The following is a 25,339-nucleotide window of genomic DNA, read 5'->3' as shown; positions in this document are numbered from 1 at the left end:
GCGTTTGGCCCATATCCCTTTAAACCTATCCTACCTACGTACCTGTCGAAATGCTTCTTAAGTTTTACGATAGTACCTGCCTCAACTACCTCCTCCGACATCTCCCTTCCATTCACCCACCACCATTTGTGTGAAAAATGTATCCCTCAGGTTCCTATTAAATCTGTCCCCCCTCACTTTAAACCTATGCCCTCTGGTCCTCGATTCCCCTACTCTGGGCAAGAGTGTGCATCTACCTAATCTTTTCCTCTCATGATTTTGAACACCTTGATAAGAGCACCCGTCATCCTCCTGCCTTCCAAGAAGTAGAGTCCTAGGCTGCTCAAACACTTCCTATAATTCAGGCTCTCAAACCCTGGCAACATCCTCATAAATCTTCTTTGCCCTTTCCGGCTTGACACCATCTTCCTTATAGCATGGCGCCCAGAACGGAACACAATATGCTAAATGTGGCCTTACCAACGTCTTATATAATGCATGGATTTACGAAGGGAAAATCATGCTTGACTAATCTTCTAGAATGTATTGAGGATGTAACTAGGAAAATGGACAAGGGAGAGCCAGTGGATGTAGTGTACTGGACTTTCAGAAAGCCTTTGATAAGGTCCCACATAGGAGATTATTGGGCAAAATTAGAGCACATGGTATTGGGGGTAGGTTACTGACATGGATAGAAAATTGGTTGGCAGACAGGAAACAAAAAGTAGGGATTAACGAGTCCCTTTCAGAATGGCAGGCAGTGACTAGTGGGGTTCTGCAAGGCTCAGTGTTGGGACTGCAGCTATTTACAATAAACATTAATGATTTAGATGAATGGATGAAAAGTAACATTAGCAAATTTGCAGATGACACAAAGCTAGGTGGCAGTGTGAACTGTGAGGAGGGTACAGGTTGTGTGAGTGGGCAGATGCATGGCAGATGCAGTTTAATGTGGATAAATGTGAGGTTTAATGTGGATAAATGTGAGGTGGCAAGTACAGGAAGGCAGATTATTATCTGAATTGTGTCAAGTTCGGAAAAGGGGAAGTACAATGAGATCTGGGTGTCCTTGTACTTCAGTCACTGAAAGTAAGCATGCAGGTACAGCAGACAATGAAGAAAGCTAATGGCATGTTGGCCTTCATAACAAGAGGAGTTGAGTATGGGAACAAAGATGTCCTTCTGCAGTTGTACGGAGCCCTGGTGAGACCACACCTGGAGTATTGTGTGCAGTTTTGGTCTCCAAATTTGAGGAAGGACATTCTTGCTATTGAGGGAGTGCAGTGTAGGTTCACGAGGTTAATTCCCGGGATGGCGGGACTGTCATATGTTGAAATAATGGAGCGATTGGGCTTGTATACACTGGAATTTAGAAGGATGAGAGAGGCTCTTATTGAAACATATAAGATTATTAAGGGATTGGACATGTTAGAGGCAGGAAACATGTTCCTGATGTTGGGGGAGTGCAGAACCAGGGGCCATTTAGAACAGAGATGAAGAAAAACATTTTCACCCAGAGAGTTGTGAATCTGTGGATTTCTCTGCCAAAGAAGGCAGTGGAGGCCGATTCTCTGGATGCTTTCAAGAGAGAGTTAGATAGAGCTCTTAAAGATAGCAGATATGGGGAGAAGGCAGGAACGGGGCACTGATTATGGATGATCAGCCATGATCGCAATGAATGACAGTGCTGGCTCAAAGAGCTGAATGGCCTATTCGTGCACCTATTATCTATTGTCTATTGTCTATCATGACCTCCAACCTCCATACTCAATACTCTGACTGATGAAGGCCAATGTGCCAAAAGCCTTTTTGACCACCCTATCTACCTGCAACTTGATGTTCACGGAACCATACACTTGTACTGTGACACCACTTTCAAGGAATTATGTGCCTGCAATCCTCGATCCCTCTGCTCTGCAACACTGTTCATATTAGATATCCTAAAATCCAACACCACACATTTCTCTGTATTAAATTCCACCAACCATTCCTCAGCCCACCTGGCCAACAGATCTAGATGCTGCTGCAATTTTTGGCTACCACCTTCACTATCTACAATACCACCCACTTTTGTGTCATCTGCAAACTTGCAAATAGTGCCATGTATGTTCTTAACCAAATAAGACACATTAATGTTCTCGTAAACCAATATTGGATGTTATCAATGGATTGATTCCAAACACCAGTGTTGCCAGGCTTTTGTCTTGGCTCGGTGGTAGTATTCATACCTGAATCCAAAGGTTTCAGGTTTATAGGTTCAAGTGACAAGAACACCCAACAATATCTGACTTTAGTCAGAGGGTGGTGAATTTGTGGAATTCTTTGCCACAGAAAGCTGAGGAGGCCAAGTCAATAGATATTTTTAAGACCGAGATCGATAGATTCTTGATTGGTACAGGTGGCAGGGGTTATGAGGAGAATGCAGGAGAATGGGGTTAGGAGGGAAAGATAGATCAGCTATGATTGAAAGGAGGAGTAGACTTGATGGGCAGAATGGCCTAATTCTGCTCCTATCACGAATTAAACTTATGAACTCATGAACCTATTGAGGTGTGGTGCTGAGGGATTACTGCTCCATCATAGGTGTCACCTTTCAGGAGAGATGTTGAACTGAGATCCCCTGTGTTCTTTCAGAGAGATGCAAGTACTGGGCTAATGCAGGATCGTGCCACTGTGTTTCATCTGAGGAAGGATATTCTTGCTATTGAGGGCGTGCAGTGTAGGTTTACTAGGTTAATTCCCGGAATGGCGGGACTGTCATATGTTGAAAGACTGGAGCGACTAGGCTTGTATACACTGGAATTTAGAAGGATGAGACGGGATCTTATCGGATTGAATGGCGGAGTAGACTTGATGGGCCGAATGGTCTAATTCCACTTCCATCACTTATGATCTTATATGTTCTGTGGTCTAATAAGAGACAGATAAGGGATGCTGACCTTGTGGGAGTAAATGCACACAATTCTCACAAATTCTCACAAAAGTTTTTTACTGTACCTTGGTACACGTGACAATAAACTAAACTAAACTAACATAGTGGCACGGTAGCGCAGCGGTAGAGTTGCTGCTTTACAGCGAATGCAGCGCCGGAGACATAGGTTCGATCCTGACTACGGGTGCTGCACTGTAAGGAGTTTTGTACGTTCTCCCCGTGACCTGCGTAGGTTTTCTCCGAGATCTTCGGTTTTCTCCCACACTCCAAAGACGTACAGGTATGTAGGTTAATTGGCTGGGTAAATGTAAAAATTGTCCCTAGTGGGTGTAGGATAGTGTTAATGTGCGGGGATCGCTGGGCGGCGCGGACTTGGTGGGCCGAAAAGGCCTGTTTCCGCGCTGTATAGATATGATATGATATGATATAGTGGTTATTCGCCACATTTACATTTGTGCGTGAAGAAACCACAGTCTGTAGACGGATTGTGACCCAAAACATCACCCATCCTTTTTCTCCAGAGACGCTGCCTCGATTGGAGCCTTGTGTATTAAACTGATGTTTGAACCATGTCCTCGTAACTCAAAATTGAAGACGTTAACACCTGATGGGAATTGGCAACCCACTATTCCATCAGGTGAAATTCTAGTCAATATTTTAATGGTAATATGTGTACTTGGTTTGAATTAGCTGTTTCCCTCAAGGCGGAATTGTTCATCCAAAAATCAATAATAAAACCACAGCGTTTTATCCCGACTAGTTTTGTGACCAGATGTCAACTTATTTACATCGGCGAAACCAAGCGCAGGCTCGGCGATCGCTTCGCTCAACACCTGCGCTCGGTCCGCGTTGGCCAAACTGGTCTCCCGGTGGCTGAGCACTTCAACTCCCCCTCCCATTCCCAGTCTGACCTTTCTGTCATGGGCCTCCTCCAGTGCCATAGTGAGGCCCACCCGAAATTGGAGGAACTGCACCTCATATTTCGCCTGGGTAGCTTGCAGCCCAGTGGTATGAACATCGACTTCTCCCACTTTAGATAGTTCCTCTGTCCCTCTCTTCCCCTCCCCTTCCCAGATCTCCCTCTATCTTCCTGTCTCCACCTATATCCTTCCTTTGTCCCGCCCCCCCTGACATCAGTCTGAAGAAGGGTTCTCTCCTGAGATGCTGCCTGACCTGCTGAGTTACTCCAGCATTTTATGAATAAACACCTCCAAGTTTTGTGAGGAAGCTCGCACAGATCTAAGCTTTATTTTTATTTTCCGATTCATCCAATGTCCGTGGAATTTCTGAGCAGCTTGTCTGGGAAAGGTCAAATTACTGTAGATGATTACCCTTCTGTGGCCATGAGCCAAGTGTAAATGGCTGGAACACATCCAGGGATGCTCAGTCATAGTCAACCTCAAGGCGTCAACAGCAGCTTGGAACTGAGCCCACTACGGGACACGACTAACAGCAGTAAGCCGGATGAGAAGAATGGGGCAGATCAGACAGCGTGCTGCGGTCTCTGGCTGCACTTCAGTTAACAAACTCACCAGGAATGCAAACTATCAGCAAAGGAATTTGTAGTGGAAGCCTCAGCTATCACACCGAAGAGTTCTCTGACCTTCCCAAGATGGAGATCATGAGATCATAAGTGATAGGAGTAGAATTAGGCCATTTGGCCCATCGTCTACTCTGCCATTCAATAATGGCTGATCTCTCTACTAAACATAGCACAAAAAGTAAGGAAATTTGTGTTTGGTAGATTATTTCTTTGTTGTAACAATGCTTCTTGGCAATAAATCTTATACCGTTGGAAAGCCTGTTTATTTCCCTTTTAAATGGTGCCACATTTGTAAGGAACGTGCATTTGTGGGATGAGCAGCAGAGCTGAGTATATGGGTTGCGCCCATGAAAAATTTGCCAAATCTTCTCTGCCAATGCCAAACAGCTTATTCTGCTGTTGCTATTGACTCTTGTTTTGAGCTTCTGGTACCCCCAGGTGCTGACAATCAGGTGCCTGATTGGCACCTGATTGGCAGCATCTGTGAGCATGGGCCCTGCTACAGCGGTCAGTAGGTGTCTGCTCCAAGAATCGGCATGCCACCATTGACTGATCTGGATAGGGCCCGTGCGATAGGGCAACTTCAAGCTGGTGTTCCGCAAAACCAAGTTGCGGCATTATTTGGAGTGAGCCCTAGTACCATCTCCAAAGTGAAGGCCAAGTTCCATATAACGGGGGATGTCAGAGACAGGCCGCGAAGTGGGCGTCCCAAGAAGACGACACCCGAAGAAGACTGTTTCCTCACCCTGTCAGCACTTAGGAACCGTAGGCTGTCTTCTACAGATTTGCAGTCAAGGTTTGCAGGATGATATGGCCGACGGCTCTCTGCCCAGACAATTCGGAACAGACTGCACGCAGCCGATCTCCGGTCTCATAAGGCTGCCAGATCAGTCAAACGTGGCATGCCGATTCTGGGGGTACCAGAAGCTCAAAACAAGAGTCAATAGCAACAGCAGAATAAGCTGTTTGGCAGTGGCAGAGAAGATTTGGCAAATTTTTCATGGGCACAACCCATATACTCAGCTCTGCTGCTCATCCCACAAATGCATGTTCCTTACAAATGTGGCACCATTTAAAAGGGAAATAAACAGGCTTTCCAACGGTATAAGATTTATTGCCAAGAAGCATTGTTACAACAAAGAAATAATCTACCAAACACAAATTTCCTTACTTTTTGTGCTATGTTTAGGTTAATTCCCGGAATGGCGGGTCTATCATATGTTGAAAGACTGGAGCGACTAGGCTTGTATACACTGGAATTTAGAAGGATGAGAGGGGATCTTATCGAAACGTATAAGATTATTAAGGGGTTGGGCACGTTAGAGGCAGGAAACATGTTCCCAATGTTGGGGGAGTCCAGAACAAGGGGCCACAGTATAAGAATAAGGGGTAGGCCATTTAGAACTGAGATGAGGAAAATCTTTTTCAGTCAGAGAGTTGTGAATCTGTGGAATTCTCTGCCTCAGAAGGCAGTGGAGGCCAATTCTCTAAATGAATTCAAGAGAGAGCTGGATAGAGCTCTTAAGGATAGCGGAGCCAGTGGGTATGGGGAGAAGGCAGGAACGGGGTACTGATTGAGAATGATCAGCCATGATCACATTGAATGGTGGTGCTGGCTCGAAGGGCCGAATGGCCTCCTCCTGCACATATTGTCTATTGCCTATTGTCTATTGTCTAATGCGTTCCGCAGATTCACCACCCTCTGAATAAAGCAATTCCTCCTCATTTCTTTTCAAAGGCATATCCTTTAATTCTAAGACTATGGCCTCTGAACCTAGACTCTCTCACTGGTGGAAACATCCGCTTCGCATCCACTCTATCCACATCCGTTGTCTATTGTCTATTGTCTATCTCTCTCTTCTAACCCCATTCTCCTGCCAATTCCCCATAACCTCTGACACCCTTACTAATCAAGAATCTATCTATCTCTGCCTTAAATATACCACTGGTTTTGCCTCCACAGCCTTCTGTGGCAAAGAATTCCACAGATTCACCACTCTCTAATCAGCAGCCACCCTAACCAACATATCTGTTTGTCACAATAGTCCATTGGGTCAATAGACAGATAGACACAAAGTTCTGGAGAAACTCAGTGGGTCAGGCAGCATCTCTGGATTAGAGCAGGTGTCAAGGGTTAAGGGGAGAAGGCAGAAGAATGGGGTTAAGATAGGGAAAGATAGATCAGCCATGATTGAATGGCGGAATAGACTTGATGGGCCAAATGGCCTAATTTTGCTCCTATCACTTACGAACTTATGAATAGGTGACATTTCTGGTCGGGTCCCTTCATCAGTCTGATGGGGGGGGTCCTGTGATGGTCCCTGGGGATCAGGCCACTCCTTGGGTCAGCCCCCTCGTCACTTGACGGACAGGCGTAAGGGGTTAAAAGCCAGCCCGTGGGGAGGCGTGGCTCATCCCTAGGTGGACTATGCTGTGAGCAGGAGCTCACAACCTAATAAAGACCTTTATCTAAAACTGCCTGGCGTCCTGCCTTTTCTCTGGCCTCCGCCAGGCCACTACAACCTATTCCTTTTCTCCAGAGAAGCAGCCTGACACACTGAGTTACTCCAGCATTTTGTATCTATCTTCAGTGTAAACCTGCATCTGCAGTTTGTTAACATAGAAACATAGAAAATAGGTGCAGGAGGAGGTCATTTGGCCCTTCGAGCCACCTCCGCCATTCATTGTGATCATGGCTGATCATCCACAATCAGTAACCTGTGCCTGCCTTCTCCCCATATCCCTTGATTTCGCTAGACCCTAGAGCTCTATCTAACACTCTTTTAAATTCATGCAGTGATTTGGCTTCCACTGCCTTCTGTGGCAGAGAATTCCACAGATTCACAATTCTCTGGGAAAAAGGTATTTTCTCACCTCAGTTTTAAATGGACTTTATTCTTAGACTGTGGCCCCTGGTTCTGGTCTCCTCCAACATTGGGAACATTTTTCCTGTATTTTCCTGTTTAAATGTCCATTGCGGCACGGTGGCGCAGCGGTAGAGTTGCTGCCTTACAGCGAATGCAGCGCCGGAGACACAGGTTCGATCCTGACTACGGGCGCCGTCTGTACAGAGTTTGTACGTTCTCCCCGTGACCTGCGTGGGTTTTCTCCGAGATCTTCGGATTCCTCCCACACTCCAAAAACGTACAGGTATGTAGGTTAATTGGCTGGGCAAATGTAAAAAAATTGTCCCTAGTGTGTGTAGGATAGTGTTAATGTGCAGGGATCGCTGGGCGGCACGGACCCGGTGGGCCGAAGGGCCTGTTTCCGCGCTGTATCTCTAAATCTAAAAAAAAAATCTAAATCTAAATGTCTACCTAAAAGTATTTTAAACAAAGTATCTATATAGTATCTATACAGTACAGAAATAGGCCCTTCAGCCCAACAGCTCCGTGCCAATGTTTGTGTCCATCTACACTGATCCCATTTGTCCACACCAGGTCTGTATCCTGATAAGCCTTGCCTATTTAGCGGTAGGAAGGATTGCAGATGCTGGTTTACACCGAAGATAGACACAAAATGCTGGAGTAACTCAGTAATGCAGTTCCTTCCTACAGATGCTGACTATCCGCTGAGTTACTCCAGCATTTTGTGTCTATTTTTGGTGTAAACCACCATCTGCAATTCCTTCCTACACATTTTGCCTTGCTCCATTGCCTAATCTCGCTGCTCCCCCCTCTATGTTTCGTCCTGCTCTCTGACTTTACGATTACGTTTTAACCCAGACTCATTGTCCTTTTCATACCTTTGTTCTATACCTTTTCATATCTCTTCTTTCCTTCTCCCCTGACTCTCAGTCTGAAGAAGGGTCTCAACCAGATTAGTCACCTAATCCTTTTCTCCAGTGGTGTTGCCTGACCCGCTGAGTTGCCTGTTTCGGTACCTGTCTAAATGTCTCTTAAACAAAATGATTGCAGTTGACTAATCCTCCATTTCCTGTCATCACATTCCAGATATCAACCAATCCACGTGTCGAAAAAAACATTCCCCTCAAATCCCCTTTAAAACTCCTCACTCACGTTGAAGTGTGATAGACTGGGATTCAACATGAACCGGCAAGCTATCCTAGACTGATTGCAGTCTGAAGAAGGGTCTCGACCCAAACCATCACCTATTACTTTTCTCCAGAGATGCTGCCTGACCCGCTGAGTTACACCAGCTTTTTGTGTCTATCTTTGGTTTAAACGAGCATCTGCAGTTACCTCCTACAAATCTAGGTTTCAAGGTTTCAAGATCAGTTTATTGTCACATATACCAATGATGATTACCACATTAGAAATACAGCATCAGTAGGTCATTATCCTCTTGTGACTATTATGCCATTCAATACAGTTGTGATTGACCTTTTATGAGACCACCGCTATTCTGCTGGAATCCCATATAGCTTGATCCCTTAATACTATAAATATAAAATCATGAGAGGAATAGATCGGGTAGGCGGCACGGTAGCGCAGCGGTAGAGTTGCTGCTTTACAGCGAATGCAGCGCCGGAGACTCAGGTTCGATCCTGACTACGGGTGCTGCACTGTAAGGAGTTTGTACGTTCTCCCCGTGACCTGCGTGGGTTTTCTCCGAGATCTTCGGTTTCCTCCCACACTCCAAAGACGTACAGGTATGTAGGTTAATTGGCTGGGTAAATGTAAAAATTGTCCCTAGTGGGTGTAGGATAGTGTTAATGTACGGGGATCACTGGGCGGCACGGACTTGGTGGGCCAAAAAGGCCTGTTTCCGGCTGTAGATATATGATATGATATGATATGAGGTGCACAGTCTCTTGCTCAGAGTAAGTGAATCGTGGACCAGGGGGCATAGGTTTAAGGTGAAAGGGAAGAAATTTAATAGGAATCTGTGCGGTAACTATTTCAAACAAATGGTGGTGGGTGTATGGAACAAGCTGCCAGAGGAGATAGTTGAGGCTGGAACAAGACGGCAGGGAAGAGAAAAAGACATTCTGGCCTTCCATCACAGTGAGGAGGGACTGGAGGAGACTCACTGTGATGGATGTTTCTTTTTGTTTGGTGTTAGTTGTGATTGTATGTGTTATTGCATTTTTATTGATAAATCTTATTGGTCTTATTGTTCAACTGCGGGTAATGTTTCATTTTACTACACATTTATGTGTATGTAACAAATAAACGACTATTGACTATTGACTATTGATATTGAACTATCCCAACATTTAAGAAGCAGTTCGACAGGTACACGAATAGGGCAGGTTTGGAGGGATATGGACCAAACGCGGGCAGGTGGGACTAGTGTAGCTGGGACATGTTGGCCAGTGTGGGCAAGTTAGGCTGCAGGGACTATTACCACACTGTATCACTTTATGACTCAATGTCCTGAATTTCTGAATGAGTGGCCCATCACCTTCTTGCTGAGTAGAACATTCCAAAGTTTCACTCTGCTCTAGACAATAGACAATAGACAATAGACAATAGACAATAGACAATAGACAATAGACAATAGACAATAGGTGCAGGAGGCCATTCGGCCCTTCGAGCCAGCACCGCCATTCAATGTGATCATGGCTGATCATTCTCAATCAGTACCCCGTTCCTGCCTTCTCCCCATACCCCCTGACTCCGCTATCCTTAAGAGCTCTATCTAGCACTCTCTTGAATGCATTCAGAGAATTGGCCTCCACTGCCTTCTGAGGCAGAGAATTCCACAGATTCACAACTCTCTGACTGAAAAAGTTTTCCCTCATCTCAGTTCTAAATGGCCTACCCCTTATTCTTAAACTGTGGCCCCTTGTTCTGGACTCCCCCAACATTGGGAACATGTTTCCTGCCTCTAACGTGTCCAACCCCTTAATAATCTTATACGTTTCGATAAGATCTCCTCTCATCCTTCTAAATTCCAGTGTATACAAGCCTAGTCGCTCCAGTCTTTCAACATATGACAGTCCCGCCATTCCGGGAATTAACCTAGTAAACCTACGCTGCACGCCCTCAATAACAAGAATATGCTTCCTCAAATTTGGAGACCAAAACTGCACACAGTACTCCAGGTGCGGTCTCACTAGGGCCCTGTACAACTGCAGAAGGACATCTTTGCTCCTATACTCAACTCTAATGTTCATAAATTCTAAGAGCAGATTTAAGCCATTTGGCCCATCAAGTCTACTCCATCATTCAATCATGACTGATCTATTGGTTCCCTTTCAACCCAATTCTCCAGTCTTCTCCCCATACCCCTGACACTAAGTGAAGGAATTTCTTTTCATCCCAGTCTCGAATGACCATCCCCTTATTTTAAGAATGTAGCCCTTGGTTCCAGATACCTCCTAGGGAGGGAACCCGTCAACTCTGCTTCTGGTCTGTCAAGCCGTGTGGGTACTGTATTTTCATGAGATCATCTCTCTCTCTTATCAACTTAATGTAATGGGATGTAATATTGGGGCTCTATAAGGTGCTGGTGAGGCAGCATTTGGAATGTTGTGAGCAATTTTGGGCACCATTTCTGAGGAGGGATGTGCTGGCTCTGGAGAGGGTCCAGAGGAGGTTTACAAGAATTATTCCAGGAATGAGTAGGTTAACCTATGATGAGTGTTTGTCGGCACTGGGCCTGTACTCGCTGGAGTTTAGAAGAATGAGGGAGGAACTCATTGAAACGTACAGAATAGTGAAATGCTTGGATAGAGTGGATGTGGAGAGGATGTTTCCACTAGTGGGAGAGTCTAGGACCAGAGTTCATAGCCTCAGGATTAAAAGACATTCTTTTAGGAAGGAGATGACGAGAAATATCTTTAGCCATAGGGTGGTGAATCCGTGGAATTCTTTGCCACAGATGGCTGTGGAGGTCAAGTCAGTGGATATTTTTAAGGTAGAGATAGATAGATTCTTGATTAGTACAGTTGTCAGAGGTTATAGGGAGAAGGCAGGAGAATGGGGTTAGGAGGGAGAGATAGATCAGCCATGATTGAATGGCGGAGTAGCCTTGATCGGCCAAATGGCTTAATTGCAACTTCTATTCTTTATGACTTGACCTTGACAGGGTACATAGGTCAATCTACTTCATCTTTCATCACTCGTTCAACAAACCCTAAAAATTAGCTCAATGAAGTGTGTGCTGCACTCCCTCTATTTGGTTTAGTTTAGTTTAGAGTCCGTACCGACCAACGATCCCCACACACTAACACTATCAACTTACAATGACCTGCGTGGGTTTTCTCTGGGTGCTCCGGTTTCTTCCAACACTCCAAAGACGTGAAGGTTTGTAGGTTAATTTGGCTTGGTGAAATTGTAAGTTGTCCTTAGTGCGTAGGATAGTGTTAGTCAATAGACAATAGGCACCTATTTTTTGATCCCCAAAAAAATAGGTGCAGGAGGAGGCCATTCGGCCCTTCGAGCTAGCACCGCCATTCATTGTGATCATGGCTGATCGTCCCCAATCAATACCCTGTGCCCAACGTTTCCCCATATCCCTTGATTCCACTAGCCCCCAGAGCTCTATCTAACTCTCTCTTAAATTCATCCAGTGATTTGGCCTCCACTGCCCTCTGTGGAAGAGAATTCCACAAATTCACAACTCTCTGGGTGAAAAAGTTCCTTCTCACCTCAGTTTTAAATGGCCTCCCCTTTATTCTAAGACTGTGGCCCCTGGTTCTGGACTCGCCCAACATTGGGAACATTTTTCCTGCATCTAGCTTGTCCAGTCCTTTTATAATTTTATACGTCTCTATAAGATCACCTCTCATCCTTCTAAACTCCAGTGAATCATTCTATGACTCTTATAACTTTTCCTAGTGATTGCATGATATGCTTCGCCTCTGAAATCGATTCCACTGAAGCCACTGAGACCTTTAACATTGTTAAAGGCATTGGATGAACATGTAAATTGCCAATGCTGTGGATGCCTCACTCCCGAAAACCATACAACAGTCTGCTTTCCTCTTCTTCTCTGCCTATGGGGGGAGCTATCTCCCCTTTCCATTCCCCTTCCTGTAACGTCCATTTGTCCAGCATGCCCCAAAAGGCAGATCACTGGTGTAATAATCAAACAAGCCAGTTCATTTATCACAATTTATTAAGTTCCGTAGTGCTTGTGGAAATAAATATGCAAGTAAGTCCAGCCGGACTGAGTTTTGGTGTTTCCAAAGCAATACAGGGTGAGGCGCAGAGCCACACTCCGGTCTGAGTGGTTCAGCCCTGGTCAAAGGTAGGACTGGCCTTACCGCAGAACACCAACAGGGGGCATGCCTGGAACATCGCAGCTGGGTTTGGAACCGAAGATAGACACAAAATGCTGGAGTAACTCAGCGGGTCAGGCAGCATCTCTGGAGAGAAGGAATGGGTGACGTTTCAGGTCGAGACCCTTCTTCAGACTGAGAGTCAGGGGAGAGGGAGGCTAGAGTTGTGGAAGGGTAAGGTGTGAAAACGACAGATCAAAGCAGACGGTGATCACGGAAATGTAGAATGGTACATTGTTGGCTGAGGGGAAGGTGACAACGAAGCATACAATCAGTAAAATTAATCGGAAGGACAGCGAAACTAGTCAGGGAACTAGGGTGGGGGAGGGACGGAGAGAGAGAGAATGTACAGAGTCCCTTGCCCAGAGTAGGGAAATCTAGAACCAGAAGACATAGGTTTAAGGTGAGGAAGGAAAGATTGAACAGAAAACTGAGAGGTAACTTTTTTACACAAATGGTGGTATTTGAGATAGGTACTATCGCAACGTTTAAGAAACATTTAGACAGGTACACGGATAGGAAAGGTTTCGAGGGACATGGGCCAAATGCAGGCAGGTGGGACTAGTGTAGATGGGGCATGTTGGTCGGCATGAGCAAGTTGGGCCGAAGGGCCTGTTTCCAAGTTTTATGACCCTATGATTACACATTGGTCATGGCCGAATCGAATTTCAACATCACAAGTCCTGTTAAACAACTGATTCCCTTTCATTGGTAGAAGATCAAAATGCTCTTTCATCCCAAAAGGAGAAGATCATGCAAATTAATCACTGTGCGGTTTATTTTGAAGACATTTAGGAAATAACCAAAATATAATTTAACATCAAATGTGGCGTTTGGTGACACAAAAAGAGCAGACACTGAATAACAATATCATTTAAGGAGTTTGTATACATACTGTACATTTGCCTGCGTACATTGTAAATGGGTTTTATGTTCTGTTTCCCCAGCAACCCAAGAGGGATCAAAATTGTCTCCTATCTACAAGGAGACAATGCACAAGGAATCTTCGCCAAAGCATTTTCAGTGATGCTAGATATGGTGACCAGAGCAAATTGTATCTCCGCTGACTAAAATCTGTACGGTGGAGACATGACAAACACAGAAACAGGATAACGACTAAACGCGGAGATATGATCATCCCCCCCTCTCATAATGCTTCAGACCCAAAGGTCCCTGTCTGCAAACATTACAACAGTACAAATGTGAAACTTCACATCCTGCTTTATTATAGAGTTTGGGGGAAGAGTTTATACACCAGCACTTCTTAAGGTAACTCCTCATGCCAATTTTGGTTTCGAATGATGAGAATCGAATATCCCATAGAAACATAGAAACATAGAAAATAGGTGCAGGAGTAGGCCATTCGGCCCTTCGAGCCTTCAATATGATCATGGCTAATCATCCAACTCAGTAACCTGTACCTGCCTTCTCTCCATACCCCCTGATCCCTTTAGCCACAAGGGCCACATCTAACTCCCTCTTAAATATAGCCAATGAACTGGCCTCAACTACCTTCTGTGGCAGAGAATTCCATAGATTCACCACTTTCTGTGTGAAAAAAAACGTTCTCATCTCAGTCCTAAAAGACTTCCCCCTTATCCTTAAACTGTGACCCCTTGTTCTGGACTTCCCCAACATCGGGAACAATCTTCCTGCATCTAGCCTGTCCAACCCCTTAAGAATTTTGTAAGTTTCTATAAGATCCCCCCTCAATCTTCTAAAGTACAAGCCGAGTCTATCCAATCTTTCTTCATATGAAAGTCCTGCCATCCCAGGAATCAATCTGGTGAACCTTCTCTGTACTCCCTCTATGGCAAGAATGTCTTTCCTCAGATTAGGAGTCCAAAACTGTACGCAATACTCCAGGTGTGGTCTCACCAATGCCCTGTACAACTGCAGCAGAACCTCCCTGCTCCCATTTGACAATCACACCAAAACTAAGCAATGCCCAACTTTTGCAGCATATTGTTGCAGAGTTACTTCCACTGGGGCCCACTGGAACATTGCATTTACCGTTCTCCGTCAATGAGAAAACATGGTCTGAGTATCATAAACTTGCTCCTGCCACCAACTCCCATCAGTGGCATCGAAGTGGTGTTTAAGAGGCTTTTAGACAGGCACATGGAAGTGCAGGGAACTGAGGGAGAGGGATCATGTGCAGGCAGATGAGATCCTTTTAATTTGGCATCATGTTCGGCACAAACATTGTGGGCCGAAGGGCCCGTTCCTGTGCTACACAGTTCCATGTTCTATGTTCTAAAGGGACATGTCAGGAAGATTTGGACTTGAATCGTCTGAAGCAGATGCAATTCTAACTCTTCTTAAAGTTAAGTTCTGGGATTGTCCAGGCAGTTCGCTCGGTGTCTATAATGCCAAGTGTTCCCAATATTATTTAGGTCCCAAATAATGACTGTTAATGGATAAACAGCCTCCTTGAGCTTTTCAGAGTATGTGTATGTCTCATCTTTTATCTCATAGATGTAGGCCATTTGGCCCATCCTACGTATGCTGGTGCTCTCTTGCACACTCATCAACTCCCCTCGACTGTCCTTCCACCCACTCTCACCATGGGGCAATTTATCGTGGCCATCTAATCTATAAATCAGCATGCCTTTGGCATGTGGGAGGATACTGTAGCCCCTGGAGCAAACCCACGCAGTCACAGTGGGAGGATACTGTAGCCCCTGGAGCAAACCCACGCAGTCACAGTGGGAGGATACTGTAGCCCCTGGAGCAAACCCACGCAGTCACAGTGGCAGGGGGAGCATGCAATCTCCACACAGGCAGCACCGGAGGTGAGGATTGAACCCGGGTCACTGATGCTGTGAGGCAGCAGCTCTGTGCACTGCATGACCGAGCCTTGTCAGGGGTAACTTGTTCACGGCTTTCACATCTTTCCCTCTCAACCCCATTCTTCTGCCCATAACCCCTGACACCCTTACTAACCAAGAATCTTTCAATCTCTGCCTTAAAAATACCCAATGACTTGGCCTCCACTGGCCTCTGTGGCAATGAATTCCATACATTCACCGCCATCTGACTAAAGAAATTCCTTCTCATCTCCTTTCGAAGCTAACAAAATTCCTGCTCATTTCCTTGCCAAAGGAGAATGCGGTTTAGTGTTACCCATTACAGTGTGAAAATCTAGACAGACTGTGTTATTGACTGAATAGTTAAAGCTAGCAGATAGTTCATCAAGACTTTGAAAGTACACCTGCTATTGACAATGGGAACAATTTCGATCTGATACCGTGAAAATCCTGAAAGACCATTTTTTTTTACAACAAAACCATTCTTATTTCTGAGCTGGGGTAGCTCAGTGGGTCAGACAGCATCTCTGGGGAAAAAGGAGGGGTGAGCCGGGACCCAAGTACGAAGAAGCGTCAGGACCCGAAACGTCACGAAGGGCCGAATGGCCTACTCCTGCACCTATTGCCTATTGTCTATTGTCTATTGTCACACATCCTTTTTCTCCAGAGATGCTGCCTGACCCGCTGAGTTACTCCAGCACTTTGTGTCTACCTTCTCGGTATAAACAGCACCTGCAGTTCCTATCTACACCCTTATTTCTGGGCTGTTGCCCGGATGTGGCACTCCAGACCTGGTTTTCAGCTCCCATAACACAATGATCCAACGGACAAATCTTTGCTTGGTTCCTTTCATGATTTTCAGGGCGGAGTTTCATACGTTCTAGGCGCAAGAGGTAGGCCATTTGGCCCATCAGGTCTACTCCACCAATCGATCTTGGCTGATCGATCTTTCCCTCTCGATGCCATTCTGTGGCTGTTCTGTGGACAGGATCTTTCTCCCAGGTCCACTGCCCAGTGACTAGCTCTTCCCCCACACCCACTCTCCGAATTTGAATCCCGACTCTCTACAACTTGTCTCAGTCATTTCCCTTTGGGAATGCAGTGCACTACTACCCCAGTGCGAGGACATTCCAGTTCCCCAAACACCCGGTCGGTCCCCACTGTGGGAGTGATAACAAACCATGTTCCCCGGCTGTATGGACCTGAACTAGTTCTATTTGGTTTAACTCTCACAATCAGCAGTGGGGCTATTTTAGTTGTGTTTAGAGATACTAGCATGGAAACAGGTCCTTTGGCCCTCCGAGACCCACGCTGACCGCCGCCCACCCGTGCCATCGTTCTATCCTACGCTCGAGGAACAATTTACAAAAGCCAATTAAGCTACGAACTTGCACGTCTTTGGAATGTGGGAGGAAAACCCCGTTGGACCCGGAGAAAACCCACGCGGTCACGGGGAGAACGTGCAAACTCCGTGCAGACAGCACGCTTAGTCAGGATTGAACCCGGGTCTCTGGCGCTGTCAGGCAGCAACTCTACCCCTGCGCCACCATGCCAGCTCGTTCCTGAGCTAGGTTTGATTCCATGCCCTTGAAGGTAAACGAATGCTGACAAAGCTATTCAAATAACAGGTAAAAAAAATAATGGGGCAATTCATGCAGTCCTCCCCTCACCTCTACCAGGGTGGACATGTCAATGCGTGGCGCACGTGTGTGGTACACAGGGAGTAGTGGGGGCCTGGAATGGATTGCCAGGGGTGGTATTGGAGGCAGATATGATGGTGACGTTTGAGAGGCTTTTAGTTAGGCAATGGATGTGTGGGGAATAGAAAGATATGGACCATGCACCGGCAGATGACAACCGTTTAACAGGGCATTGGGGGGCAAATGGCTCATTCCTGTTTTGTACTGTTCTATGCTCTATGTTCTGTGAGCGGTTTAGAGGGCTATGGGTCAAAGCAAAGCAAATGGGACCAGCATAAATGGGGCATCTTGGTCACAGCTGAGTTGGGCTGAGGGGCCTGTTTCCATGGTCCATGGCTCTATGATGCTAAACGGGTGGAAGTATGAGCCGGAGAAATCCCAAGGAACCTACAGGGAACACCGTCGGAAGAGCTCCTGAGGGATTTCCTGGCATGTGCATTTGTTTTTTTTTATACCCATTATCCTTTCTCAGGTCAAAATTGGAAATGCGGAAAAACATCAACGATCCTTGAACGAACACGTTTACAGAACATGCATCTCAGTCCTGGAGAAGTCCTGCGGCCTTCACCTTAAATATCGGTCTCTTTCAGCCCGAAGGAGTCAGTCACGTCGAAAATTTGATAAGCAGCTTGCTCCTTGAACTCGTGGCACAGGCCGATGGAGATGGACTCCACTGGCGTGGCCTCCACCTTGGGTTGGCCTGGAGCGCACGGCTGGTGCTGCCCCATCCTGAACTTGTTGGAGAGGTTGTTCATCTTCTCTCTGAGTTGGAAGGGCGAGTTGGACAAGGAGGGGAAGAGTCTCCAGCCGTGACCGTGGTTGGCCCCTCCGCCCACGCCGGCTCGCTCGCTGCTCCCCCACTGCCCGCGGCTCATCGCGGAGGGGCTGTTGGCGGACAGAGTCTTCTGGCTGACGATGGAGCGGCAGCTGGCCTCCCCGTTGAAGCCGCGCTCGGAGCTGTTGAAGGAGGCCTGCCAGTCCCGCCAGGGAGGATGGCGCCTCCGGCGGCATTGGCACTTCAGCAGCCTGGTGAAGGCCCGCTTGAACTCTTTGCTGAAGCACGGGTAGATGATGGGGTTTATGCAGCTGTTGAAGTAGCCCAGCCAGAAAATCACCTTGAAAACCACGTCCGGGGGCTTGATCGATGGGAAGAACGCACCTGGAAGACAAAGGAAGGAAGGAAGGATCTCATCAACATTTGACGTTGTCAAGCTGGAAAAGGTACAGAAAAGGTTTAGTTTAGTTTAGAGATACAGCGCGGGAACAGGCTCTTTGGCCCACCGGGTCCGCACCGACCAGCGATCCCCGCACATTAACACCACCTTGCACAAACGAGGGACCATTTACATTTATTCCAACCCAATTAACCTGCAAACCTGTACGTCTTTGGAGCGTGGGAGGAAACCGAAGATCTCGGAGAAAACCCACGCAAGTCCCAGGGAGAACGTACAAACCTCGTACAGACGGCACCCGTGGTCAGGATCGAACCTGGGTCTCTGGCGCTGCAAGGCAGCAACTCTACCGTTGCGCCAACGTGCTGCCTGCTACGAGGATGTTGCTAGGAATTCAGGCCTCTTGTAGAGGGGTACAAAACAATGAGAGGAATAGATCGGGGAAATGCTCAGAGTCTTCTACCCAGAGTTGGGGAATTGAGAATCACAGGACATAGGTTTAAGGTATGTGGGCAAAATTTTAATATAGACAATAGACAATAGTTGCAGGAGGAGGCCATTCGGCCTTTCGAGCCAGCACCGCCATTCAATGTGATCATGGCTGATCATTCTCAATCAGTACCTCATTCCTGCCTTCTCCCCATACCCCCTGACTCCGCTATCCTTAAGAGCTCTATCTAGCTCTAATAGGAATGTGAGGGGTGACCTTTGTACACAAAAGGTGGTGGATGTATTGAATGGGCTGCCAGGTAAGGTAGTTGAGGCAGGCACTATCACAACATTTAAGAAACATTTAGACAGGTGCATGTTTGGGATAGGTTTAGTGGGGTATGGGCCAAATGCAGGCAGGTGGGACTAGGGTAGATGAGACATGTTGGTCGGTGTGGGCAAGTCGGACTGAAGGGCCTGTTTCCCTCTCCTGGAAGTTTCTGCACAGGGAAAGGCGAGGCTGAGTTACGATGGTGCTTAGTTAGTTTAGTTAGTTAGTTAGTTGAGTTTATTTGTCATTCCACTCCTTACAGATCATGCAACGAATGGGATGAAACAGAGTGCCTCCGGGGGCCATAGTGCAATACAGATGCAATACATATAGACAGGGGATGACAGTGCAGTGCAATACGATACAGTACAATACAATTAGACAGTGCAATACAATACAATACATATAGACAGGGGATTAAGGGATGTAAACGGTGAAAGGTAAAGCATTTAACCTAGAGTTTAAAGCTTATCCCCGACGTGAACTTTCTCTGACTTTGTCTGAAATAAGAACATAAAATGCTGGAGGGTCTCGGATCAGGCAGCATCTGTGGAGGAATCTCAGGTTCATCCATTGCTGTACTGCTGTACGTATCTTATCGAAACGTATAAGATTATTAAGGGGTTGGACACGTTAGAGGCAGGAAACATGTTCCCAATGTTGGGGGAGTCCAGAACAAGGGGCCATGGTTTAAGAATAAGGGGTAGGCCATTTAGAACTGAGATGAGGAAAAACTTTTTCAGTCAGAGAGTCATGAATCTGTGGAATTCTCTGCCTCAGAAGGCGGTGGAGGCCAACTCTCTGAATGCATTCGAGAGAGAGCTGGATAGAGCTCTTAAGGATAGCGGAGTCAGGGGGTATGGGGAGAAGGCAGGAACGGGGTACTGATTGAGAATGATCAGCCATGATCACATTGAATGGCGGTGCTGGCTCGAAGGGCCGAATGGCCTCCTCCTGCACCTATTGTCTATTGTCTATTGAGGGGAGGCTGCTCTGATGGGAGGTGTTGTCTTTCAGGTGAGGTGTCAGACTAGTTCCTGTCTGTTCCTTCAGGTGGCTGTAAAATATCTCAGTAAACCTCAGTCGACAAAAAGTGCTGGAGTAACTCAACGCGTCAGGCTGCATGTCTGGAGGACATGGATAGGCGATGTTTTGGATCTGAAGTCGGGTCCCAACCCGAAACGTTGTCTATTTGCCTATCCATATCCTCCCTAGATGCTGCCTGACCCGTTGAACTATCCCAGGACTTTATGCTCCATGTAAGATATGCATATGCAGTTCCTTGCATTTCCTGGGCACTTAGTCACAGAGTTAGACTCATACTGTGTGGAAACAGGGCCTTCGGCCCAACTTGCCCACACCGCCAATCATGTCCATTCCAGTTCATTGTGTCATTTAGCAAGACTCTCTTTTCAAATTTAACCAGCAGTTTGTGTGTTGGATCTTCACCAGTTTCTCAATTAAAGCACTAATTGATGGTCTATCGAAGGATTCATTAACTTTACGGTTTCTAATTATGGGATGCACTGCTCTGTTACACGTCAATAAATTATCATAGTCGGCGCGCTTGCGTGTGTGATCCTTGTAAGTGAAAACTTCCACTCTATTGAACTCATGGTTTCTGTGTGCCCAAAACAAACTGCGAGAATTAGACAATTCCATTGCAACCCCGTAATCAAGAGAAACCCTGGGAGATTGAATGATATTTGAGCTCCAAATGCTGTGACTGGTTTCATGAACTACTGAAACAAAACGAGCAGAGTTAGATGCCCTCCCTTGGAGCTGAATCTTAGAATCATACAACGCAGAAGCAGGCCCTTCGGCCCATCATGTCCACGCTACCCATTCTACCTTTCATCCGCTACTCCTATTTACCCGCATTAGAGCTGTAGCCTTTCATGCCCTCTAATCTTGACTTGGCCTGCATTTAGCCAAGAATTGCAAAAGTAACAAGAAGGAAATTGATCACATGAGTGACAACAGGAGAGGGGCAGCGGTAGAGTTGCTGCCTTACAGGACTCGGGTTCAATCCTGACCACTGGTGCTGTCTGTATGGAGTTTGTATGTTCTCCCCATTACCTGCGATCTCGTTTCCTCCCACACTCTAAAGACGTACAGGTTTGTAGGTTAATTGGCTTGGTATAATTGTAATTTTACTAGTAGGTGTAGGATAGTGTTAGTGTGCGGGGTACTGATTTTGGATGATCAGCCATGATCGTATTGAATAACGGTGCTGGCTCGAAGGGCCGAATGGCCTACTCCTGCACCTATTTTCTTTGTTTCTATGGTCTTTGTTCACAAGGCCTGACTGACCCACTGAGTGTTTCCAGCACCTTCTGTTGATATTTCAAATCTCCAGCAACTTAAGCTTAATTAATTTTCATTTTCTATTGACCACTGTGCAGTTGGAAGGAATTAAGCTGTGTATGAAATTAATATTACTGCATGATAAATTATTTGTAATAATTAGAAAATCACACTGAATTGGTAATAAGTAATTGGTTTGAATTATGCTTAAAGACTTTTAAAATTTGAACCAATTAGATATTTCAATCAACTTAGAGAGCAGTAGAGGGCAACCATTAATAATTCCGAAATTGCCAAATGACCACAGTTATTTAGTTAGGGGATGTTTCTTTCGTTATTTAGTTAGGAGGATGTTTCTTTAGTTATTTAGTTAGGGGATTTATTTGGTTGTTTAGTTAGGGGTTATTCCCCCCTCCCCCCCAACCCCCCCTCCATCCCAACCCCCCCTCCCCCCCATCCCCCGCCCCCGTCACCTCTATCTTTCAGGCTGAAGAAGGGTTCTGACCCGAAATGTCACCTATTCCTTTTCTCCAGAGATACAAGCCGAGGGATACTCCCGGCCAGCAGGCCCGACTCACCCATCACTGAATCGTCCTCGAGTTACCGGCGTCGTCAGGGGGCGGCCGAAAACAATGGGGGAACTGGCGGGGGGTGGGGGGAAGTTGGGGGGCCTGCTGCCATGTGCGGTGGCAGGCAGTAGATAGGACTGTCCGGTACTTTTGTAACCTTGGCAGAGCCAACATGTGGCGGCACTTATGTTCGGCGACATGCGCCCAGGTTGTTTGCAAAACAAACCTTTTCACCGAGGTACGTGTGACAATAAAGTATCACTCATTCATTGAGTTACTCCAGTATTTTGTGTCTCTTCAGTGTAAATCAGCATCTGCAGTTCCTTCCTACACAGTCATTTAGCTTGCGGCTTTTCAATAATTGATGACCTTGATGCTTATGCTTCTGCTTCGGCCCTTTAAACTTCTCTGCCATTTTAACCACTGACAACCAGTGGTCACCACGTCCAGGTCAAGTGATGGAACCTGCAAAGCTTGACATACAATAGTATTATTGTTGCTCTGGTGTATTGTGTGCTGGAGTAATCCGGGGATGTAGCATCCCCGGAGAACATGGATAGCACCATTTATGATCAGGACCCTTCAGGTTGGGATCAGTCTGAAGAACCTGAAATATCATCTATCCATATTCTTGGTCTTAGAATCAAGGGGAGGCCATTTAAAACTGAGGTGAGAAGGAACTTTTTCACCCAGAGTTGTGAATTTGTGGAATTCTCTGCCACAGAGGGCAGTGGAGGCCAAATCACTGGATGGATTGAAGAGAGAGTTAGATAGAGCTCTAGGGGCTGGTGGAATCAAGGGATATGGGGAGAAGGCAGGCACGGGTTATTGATTGTGGACGATCAACCATGATCACAATGAATGGCGGTGCTGGCTCGAAGGGCCGAATGGCCTCCTCCTGCACCTATTTTCGATGTATCTATATTCTTCAGGAATGATGCCTGATCCACTGAATTACTACAGCATTTTGTAGGATGACTCAGTTGCCTGATAACAGCTGGGAAGAAACTGTCCCTGAAATATGGAGGTGTGCGTTTTCACACTTCTCTACCTTTTGCCCGATGGGAGAGGGGAGGAGAGGGAGTGATGACAATTTGAAAGCCAGTTTATTTGTGACATGTTCCACACCCCCCTTTAGCCCTCAGACCACAACACTGCCTGTCAGTTCTTTTAGTTTTCTGTTATATTTCACAGATGGAAAGCCCAGCAATCGACCATTGATTATTGCTGATGGGCAGCATGGACACCACTGACATTGATTTATTGTGAATGGAGCAACAAAATTGGGTTGCCTGGACACAATTGCAATTTGCAATCTGAGCTGAAGTCTTGTCTAAGTTCTTGGCTTGCAATCACTTTGCGGGATACAGGCTACGGATGAATAGTGAGCAAATTTTATTTCTGCAGTTGATTTACCATTTGTTCTGCCAAGCATTCACCTGGGAGGATGAGGTCGAATAACTATTCTAAGCTGATTCAAGAGAGAAAATCTTTTAGAAAACACAGAACAGTAGATGTTGATCGACAGGAAAAAAAGGCACAAAGTGCCTCCTCCAGTGCCATAGTGAGGCCCACTGGAAATTGGAGGAACAGCACCTCATATTTCGCCTGGGCAGCTTGCAGCCCAGCGGTATGAACATTGACTTCTCCAACTTTAGATAGTTCCTCTGTCCCTCTCTTCCCCTCCCCCTTCCCAGATCTCCCTCTATCTTCCTGTCTCCACCTATATCCTTCCTTTGTCCCGCCCCCCTGACATCAGTCTGAAGAAGGGTCTCGACCCGAAACGTCACCCATTCCTTCTCTCCTGAGATGCTGCCTGACCTGCTGAGTTACTCCAGCATTTTGTGAATAAATACCTTCGATTCGTACCAGCATCTGCAGTTATTTTCTTACCCCGTTCCTGCTTCTTCCTCATATGCCTTGATTCCTTTACCCCTAAGAGCTCTATCTAACTCTCTCTTGAAAACATCCAATGATTTGGCCTCCACTGCCTTCTGTGGCAGAGAATTCCACAGATTCACAACACTCTGGGTGAAAAAGTTTTTCCTCATCTCAGTTCTAAATGGCCTACCCCTTATCCTTAAACTGTGTCGCCGTGTCTGGACTCTCCCAACATCGGGAACGTTTCGGGTCGGGACCCTTCTTCCTTTCTGACCCATTTTGCTCCGTTCATTGAATTTCCCACGCAAGTGCTTCTGTTTTACGTAGAGACAAGGAACAGCAGAAGCTGGTTTACACAAAAGGACACAAAGATCTGAAGAAGGGTTCTGGCCCGAAACATCACCCCTCCATGTTATCCAGAGATGCTGCCTGACCCGCTGAGATGCTCCTGTCCTTTTACCTCTGATCTATCTTCCTTCTTGCTGAACTGTTGCTTCCCTTCAACTACAGGTGGTGCAACTGTAGCGTTGCTGCCTTACAGCGCCAAAGATCTGGGTACAGTGCGGACTATGCATGCAGTCTGTATGGATTTGTATGTTCTCCCTGTGACTGTGTGGGTTTTCTCTGGGATCCCCGGTTTCAATAGACAATAGACAATAGGTGCAGGAGGAGGCCATTCGGCCCTTCGAGCCAGCACCGCCATTCAATGTGATCATGGTTGATCATTCTCAATCAGTACCCCGTTCCTGCCTTCTCCCCATACCCTCCCAGGACATACAGGTTTGTCGGCTAATTGGCTTGGTATAATTGCAAATTGTCACTGGTGCGTGTAGGATAGTGCAAGTGTACGGGGATCGCTGGTCGGCGCGGACTCGCTAGGCCAAATGGCTGGTTTCCACGCTGTATCTCTAAGCTAAAGGAAACTAAACTAAACTGTAGTGGACAGAGATCTTGCCCGCATGTCATCTATTTCTGGCCTATCAACGTCACAGGCATCATTGACAATATTTTCAGCCTTCCTGATGCAATGCACCATGAATTTGGACTGGACGAGCCCTAGCCTGGACTGGGCAAGGAGGTGAGGAGCAGAGCACTACCACGATGCATCGACGAAGCTGCTGTAGTGATGGTCGACGGCTTCCAGTTCCGAGGCATCCATATCAGCAGCAAACTAAACTGGTCCCTTCGCACTGATAAGGTTATCGCACTGAGAAGGATGAGAGGGGATCTTATCGAAACGTATAAGATTATTAAGGGGTTGGACACGTTAGAGGCAGGAAACATGTTCCCAATGTTGGGGGAGTCCAGAACCAGGGGCCACAGTTTAAGAATAAGGGGCAGGCCATTTAGAACTGAGATGAGGAAAAACTTTTTCAGTCAGAGAGTTGTGAATCTGTGGAATTCTCTGCCTCAGAAGGCAGTGGAGGCCAATTCTCTGAATGCATTCAAGAGAGAGCTAGATAGAGCTCTTAAGGATAGTGGAGTCAGGGGGTAT

General features: G+C 46.4%; 1 protein-coding gene across 1 annotated transcript in view; it reads right to left on the bottom strand.

Moving 5' to 3' along the window:
- Positions 1–12,492: 12,492 nt before the first annotated feature.
- Positions 12,493–25,339, bottom strand: part of adra1d (adrenoceptor alpha 1D) — a 35,287-nt gene continuing 22,440 nt past the window's right edge. Inside the window, exon 2 of the mRNA XM_078407932.1 lies at positions 12,493–18,314. Within this exon, the coding sequence (XP_078264058.1) occupies positions 17,725–18,314 (590 nt within the window). The 3' untranslated portion in view covers positions 12,493–17,724. The remainder of the gene's footprint in view (positions 18,315–25,339) is intronic.

The sequence above is a fragment of the Rhinoraja longicauda genome, chromosome 1 (genome assembly GCF_053455715.1).
Source record: "Rhinoraja longicauda isolate Sanriku21f chromosome 1, sRhiLon1.1, whole genome shotgun sequence".
Taxonomy (NCBI): Eukaryota; Metazoa; Chordata; class Chondrichthyes; order Rajiformes; family Arhynchobatidae; genus Rhinoraja; species Rhinoraja longicauda.
This window is presented reverse-complemented; position numbering and strand designations above follow the sequence as displayed.